Genomic DNA, 6,000 nt, shown 5'->3' with positions numbered 1-6,000 from the left:
CGCGAGCGGCCGGGCGCCATTTCGGGAGCAGCCGCGGAGCCATAGACGGGGCCAGACCGGCACCGGGATCGACTCAAGGCCACTCCGCCCCTCGCCGCCCGCTCCCCGGGGCTGCCTGAGCGCCGCCGTCCATTTAAGACTCAGACGCCTGGAGAAGGTGCTCAAGCCCTCGGGCCCGTTCCCCACCACCAGAGTAGTGACGCCGGAGCCGCTACTGCCGGATCTCGGGGCCCTAGCAAGGATCGCACTGCCCGCGGCGCAGGTAACTGCGGGGGGGCCCCGGGCCCCGCCGCTGGGCGAGCGGCGGCCTGGTCCACGGGGTGCTGCGGCCTGGGCGTCTGCGCCCCTCCCGCTGCTATGGCCGCCTCGGCCCTGCCCGCGGCGCCGCTTTGCACCTCACCAGGGCTAGTGCGCCCGGCGATCTCCGCCCCGTGGCCAGGCCCTGTGCGGTTTGGTTGTTCCCGTGGCCACGTCGCGGGAAGGCCCGGCTGCCCCGGCGTGGTGCTGCCCCGCCCCGGCTCCCCCCGCTCCAGCTCCCCCTCTCTTCTCGTGACGGCGCTGTGCGGAGGGACCGGGCGTGAGCAGCTGTGGGGCCGTTCGCGCAGGGAGACGGGGCGGAGGTGGGGGAGCACCGGACGCCGCGGGCGGACGGGGAGTGAAGGCCTTTGGAAGAAGCGAGGTGGGAAGGCGGCCACGGCGGGGTAGGCAGCGCTGGGCATCACTGTTTCTGGGAAAACCGAATTCGATCCTGTCAGGAGTATGTGGGAATTGAGGGAATTGGGAATTGCAGGCTGGGGACCTGCCCGCAGACGTATGGGTCCTGCTGAGAGGCTAGCTTCCCTTTTGAGGCGTCGTAGTCCTCCCTAAAGTTTCCTGATGTTCTTCCCGGACACTACATGAAAAACGGTCGAATTGTCATTCGTTGGATTTCTAAAACAAATAATTTTGAGAACGGGACCCTTTTAAATTCCTTTTATGTGGTATAGTTTAGCAGAAAGATAGTGATTTCTTTCCAAATAGTGACTAGGTCCGTTACAATAAATTTCATGTCCCTTTATGCTTTCTGTAGATCCACAGTTTCAGGTGTAGTTCATTTTTTTTTTAATTTTGATGTTTTGGCATGTGTTTTTGTTGGTGTTTTTCGTGTGCTTGTTTGGGTAGTTTTGGTTCTTTTTTCCCCTTTCCAAACAAGTTAGCCATAGTTAGCTTTTTTGAGAAAGCTGAAAGGCTTTTAGGGAAATTATTTGGAGCGTTGTTGTTTAATGAAAGATACTTGAGAATCTGTCAGGGTTTTCTAGTAATTTGAAATTATTAAGGGCTTTCGTTTGCGTTTTTTAAAAAAATACTTCCAACTTTTTATGAAGCATGATTATATGCATTACATGTATGCATCGAAGGGCTGATAGCAGGACTGGTACACGTAGAGAGAAGGAATTCTGATAACATGGTATTGTCCCAGTGGAAGTGTTTTGTAAAGAGTACAAAGGGTACAGATTACTGGGGTGAGGCCAAAGGTCCATGCAGTTCAGGAGATTCAATGATGGTGGCCAGCAGTAAATGCCAAAAAAAGAATGAACAGCGCAGTCACACATTGACAGTTCTCTCTGTGTGCACTTAGTTGTCAGTTGTAGTTCAGGGTCACGAGGTGTGCCCTTGTTTAATAAAAATCTTTTTCTTTAAACTTTCTTGGTTTGGTTTGTTTTTTTTTTTTTTTTAACTTTGCACGTGCTTCTTTTTCTTTGTTGGGATCCACAGTGCCCTTCAACAGTGAATTCAATGGTTAAATGCTTTGTGTATAAAGACCATTGTTTTGAATCCACTGGATGATAGTTCATTCACTTATTATTTGGGGGGAATGCAGTAATAGTCGTTCCCTCTGCACTTTTCCATGCTATTCAGGATTTGGTGGTCCCTATTATGGCCACCCCTCTTCAGGATGAAGAATTCCTCTCCAAGTATAGCTCAATATGTTGGCTAAATTATGCGTCTGGAAATGTAATTTTGGGTGGGAGTTGTCACCAGAGGGAATTGTATTGTAGAAATCTGGGTTTGTCTTTTTCATGCCTTTAATCATACTGATGTACTGTTTATACTACATACTGGTAGAACAGCTGTGAATTAAATCATGTGCATGTATGTAGATGGCTTGAAAAGCTGACTATAAATTCAGTAGTAAAAAGTAAAATTGAGCTATTACACTTAAAGGAAGGACAGTCATATCTGTAAGTGATAGCACTGTAGCCCAACAGGTAATAATTTGAAAATGAGGTTAGTCTGCCTCAATTAAGTACTGAATGTGAACTTCCAGTGTTGTGATCCTGCTTGAGGATGGTGTTTTATTCTAGAATGTATCCCTGGGCCAGGGTCAGATGTGCTGCAGCTCTGGCAAAGCATTCTCGATTACGACATTATAAGTGACCAGTGTAAAGGATCTTGATGTGTTGGAGCATTTTTGTTATTCTTGGGACAGCACAGTTCTACTGCCTGTAGACAAGGTGCAAGAACTAATCTGAATAATTAAAAATCCATTTTATGGTGCACACACAAATCTTCAGTGTTGGGCTGTCAGACTCGGATCTAGAGGACTGGCCATTCTGGAGCTTAAGAAAGGAAAAAAAAGAGAGAAACTTCCACTAAGAGATTTGAGGAATTTGAATATCTAAGTTTAATGCCAAGAGTCTTGAAAGGTGCTTAATAGCATACCTGCATAGAGAGAGGAAATCAAGCGTCAGAGTGATTCAGAGTATAGTGAACATAAAATTATGTTAAGGGGTTGAAATTAGAAATAAGAGGAGCAGCTAAACCCGAAATGTCGATGGTGTCAAGTGTTACCTGGTGTGATGGATGTTTTTGTTTTGAGATGTGAAATTCCAGACTGGATGGACTTTTTGTATGCTTTAGTAGCTCTTAGTGCTGGAATCATAACTGTTTTCCTGTGACCCCTGTAATGGAGGAAGCTGCATTTCTTAAAGCACCATGGTGTCCCCATGCTGAGATTGGTAAATGATGGTGGAAAAGGCTAGGAGCTGTGAACAGGTTTGCCTGATTGTTCATTGTCCTTTGCTGAAGCTCTAGCACTTCTCAAGATGGCCACCAGAGCTGTGTTTGTGTCATAAATATGCTGTGCTCTTTGTTTTGAAAGAAATTAATAGAGTGCCTCTGGATTTCCTCTGGCTAATAGTGTTCAGTCACATTTTGTTGTTTGCAGCTGTAATTATTTTGCATGCATTTGTTACTATCTCATTGGGCAAAACTTCATTACAGTTTTTGTTGGAAATACCTACTGAATTTGTAAATGTTTAGTGAATTCGAGCCAATGCAGTGATGACCTCTTAAACAAAAGCTTTTGGAATATAAAGCACAAGGGTGTTTTCCAACTCAGGTGAAATTTGCTTCTTCTTTCAGGTGTCCTGAAAAATGGCTGATGATATTGATATTGAAGCAATGCTTGAAGCTCCTTACAAGAAGGTGAGAAAAAATATGCCAGTGAGGTCCTGTTTACCTTAATTTAGCATTATTCATGAAACTACTGCTGAACTGTAAACTAACATCCCTGGAGCCCTCATGATTTATCTTATTGGACATACATTACATGTAACTTTCAAGTTAATATATACTGTTAATGTAATTATATTGTGCAGTAGTTTCACTTCAGCGTGATGAATAAATGCCCATCTATCTCTCTTTGTAGACTTGCCTAACGATATCTCACCTCTACTCCCATGAATTCACCTTTGATTCCAGTGTGAACTGTCAATCATAAGGTAGTAATTGAGTGACGTATCGCTGTACCGTGGTCCCCTAGGTTTAAAAAACAAACAGCCACCAAACACAAGCAAAACAAAACAAAAGAAATCCACCCAAAAACCAACTAAACAAAACCAAAACCAAACAAACCCCAGAAACTAAAATCCTAAAACCTTTCCTCTAAAATTGTGAAGCCTAGTTTGGTATAGCAACAAGGTGAATGCAGTGGTTTGGGAAAACAGCGGGGCTCCAAGAATAACCTTTTCACCAGTCCCATGGCAAGTAAATATTTGAACAATCTGCTCAGTGCGAGAAGAGTGGGACTTGCTTTTAATGCAGAAGATTAACTGCTGGCGGTTAATCTTTCCAACAGGGCAGATGAAAATCGATTGCTGAGTGAATGAATTTATAGAAATTCTTGGATCCCTGAATAGAATGTTCTTAGCAAGTAAAAGACAGTATCACAGTCTGTGGTATTATTCTAAAAGAAGCTCTTGTGTTCTTCTGTCCTAGTTGTTTAATTAGGAAATGTCAATTTTTCTGTAAAATTTTTTATCAATTAGCTTAGTGATGTCCTTCACTTAAACCAGCAGCAAATGAATACTGTCTTTTTTTGTTTTCCACCAGATGGTGGTGAAGTGTTAACAGACTGCATGCTTTAGCTACTGATTTTGGAAGAAATGTATATAAGTTTAAATCGCCTAGGAATTGTACTTTTGATGTAACCAATGTGATTAAACTGTAAAGCCAGTATATAAGTTATATAGCAGCTGTTTTCAGTCTGTTCTGCAGTGTTTATTACGACCATGTCATGAATTTTTGGATGAGCATTTGTAAGTTTTAAGTGGTATATTTAGTTAATGTAATATTTAGCAGTTAGGTTTACATCTTGAAGAGAAATTTGTGAACTGTTGTGTTAAAATTCTTGTGTCCTGGCTTAACATGGATATTTTCCATGTAAACAGGTATGGAAATAGGGGATGTTTAGGCTGCACTGGTGGATTATTGATGGCTTTCTTGGGAGTCGACGTTACTAAAGCAGTGTGAATCCCTGTTTGCTTCAGGGCGAGATGTGTGACAGAGGTGACATCAAGCTCTTACAACCCTTCAACGAAAATGAGTGAAGATCTCGGGAATGGCATCGGTCACAGGAAATCGATAGTGGCTGACTGCTAGTGTAGCCACGGGGCTTAGGCAGAGATAGCCTTGGTACTAATCAGAGGGGCTCGCAAACACCTCAGACTTCCTCTTAAATTTTATAGAAATAACATTTAGTCACTTGAGTGCTGAATTCTACAGGATAACTTGCTCTCTAAACCATGTATGGAAGTATCTACAATTTAATACACACTTTTAAATGATGTAAGTCTTGTATTTTGTAATTGTATGACTTAAATTTAAGCAGCAAAGTGGTTAAACATGCCTACCTAAATTTTCTAAAGCTTTCCACATTAAACTGTAAACAAGTAATTTAGTATTAAAATTTTTGTTTTTTATTTTCTTATTCCTATTCCCATTACCCTTTGACCACTTGAAATATTTCCACTTCGTCCTCACGATGTTCTTCTATCAACCCTGCTTAGGATGAGAACAAATTGAGCAGTGCCAATGGCCATGAAGAACGCAGCAAGAAGTAAGTATTTTCTCAGTTCTCTGCATTTGGGTAGAGGCTGCTGGTTTTTGTGGACTTGTGAATCCGTGTCAGTGGTGTTTAAGGAAATAATTTGGAAAAGCTTGGAATTTGCAGTTGCAGCAATTTGGAAATTTTATTTTGTTTACAAATGTAGTTAATACCCTTTGCAACTGATGTAATCAAAATTGCAGAAACATTCACCTAGCATCAGATAAAAATACAGACTTAGTATGTTCAGCATATTTAAATTACTTTTGTTAATTTACCTATGCAGTGGATTTTGCATTTTAAAAATTATTTGTTGTAGAATTGTGGTTTGGAGCAGTGGAAAGCTGTTAAAGACACCAGTGATTTCTTGAAAAGGTTTAGGGTGTTAAATCGTCTTGCTCTATTCTCTGTGTCCCTGCCCTTTCAAGATGTCTACATTTTTAGTACAAGTTTTTTAAAAAACAAGAGTACAAGCCCACCTTGCTCAGCAAGCGTAATTCCAGGGTGTGAACACCTGGATGTGATACCCAAAAGGTGTGTAGTCTGTAAAATAAATTCCTTACCTTATAAGCATCATTGGTGAAGAGGCTATTGATGTAAAGAGAATAATTGCAAAGTTGATAGTTGACAAA

The 6,000-nt window shown here is 42.1% G+C and overlaps 1 protein-coding gene across 2 annotated transcripts in view; it reads left to right on the top strand.

Moving 5' to 3' along the window:
- RBM39 (RNA binding motif protein 39) overlaps positions 1-6,000 on the top strand; it is a 28,162-nt gene continuing 22,162 nt past the window's right edge. For both annotated transcript variants that reach the window (XM_036395485.2, XM_036395484.2), the window contains exons 1-3: positions 1-262; positions 3,406-3,468; positions 5,331-5,380. In XM_036395485.2, coding sequence (XP_036251378.1) covers positions 3,418-3,468; positions 5,331-5,380 — 101 coding nt within the window. In that variant the 5' untranslated portion in view covers positions 1-262; positions 3,406-3,417. The remainder of the gene's footprint in view (positions 263-3,405; positions 3,469-5,330; positions 5,381-6,000) is intronic.

The sequence above is a fragment of the Molothrus ater genome, chromosome 17, assembly GCF_012460135.2.
Source record: "Molothrus ater isolate BHLD 08-10-18 breed brown headed cowbird chromosome 17, BPBGC_Mater_1.1, whole genome shotgun sequence".
NCBI lineage: Eukaryota > Metazoa > Chordata > Aves > Passeriformes > Icteridae > Molothrus > Molothrus ater.
This window is presented reverse-complemented; position numbering and strand designations above follow the sequence as displayed.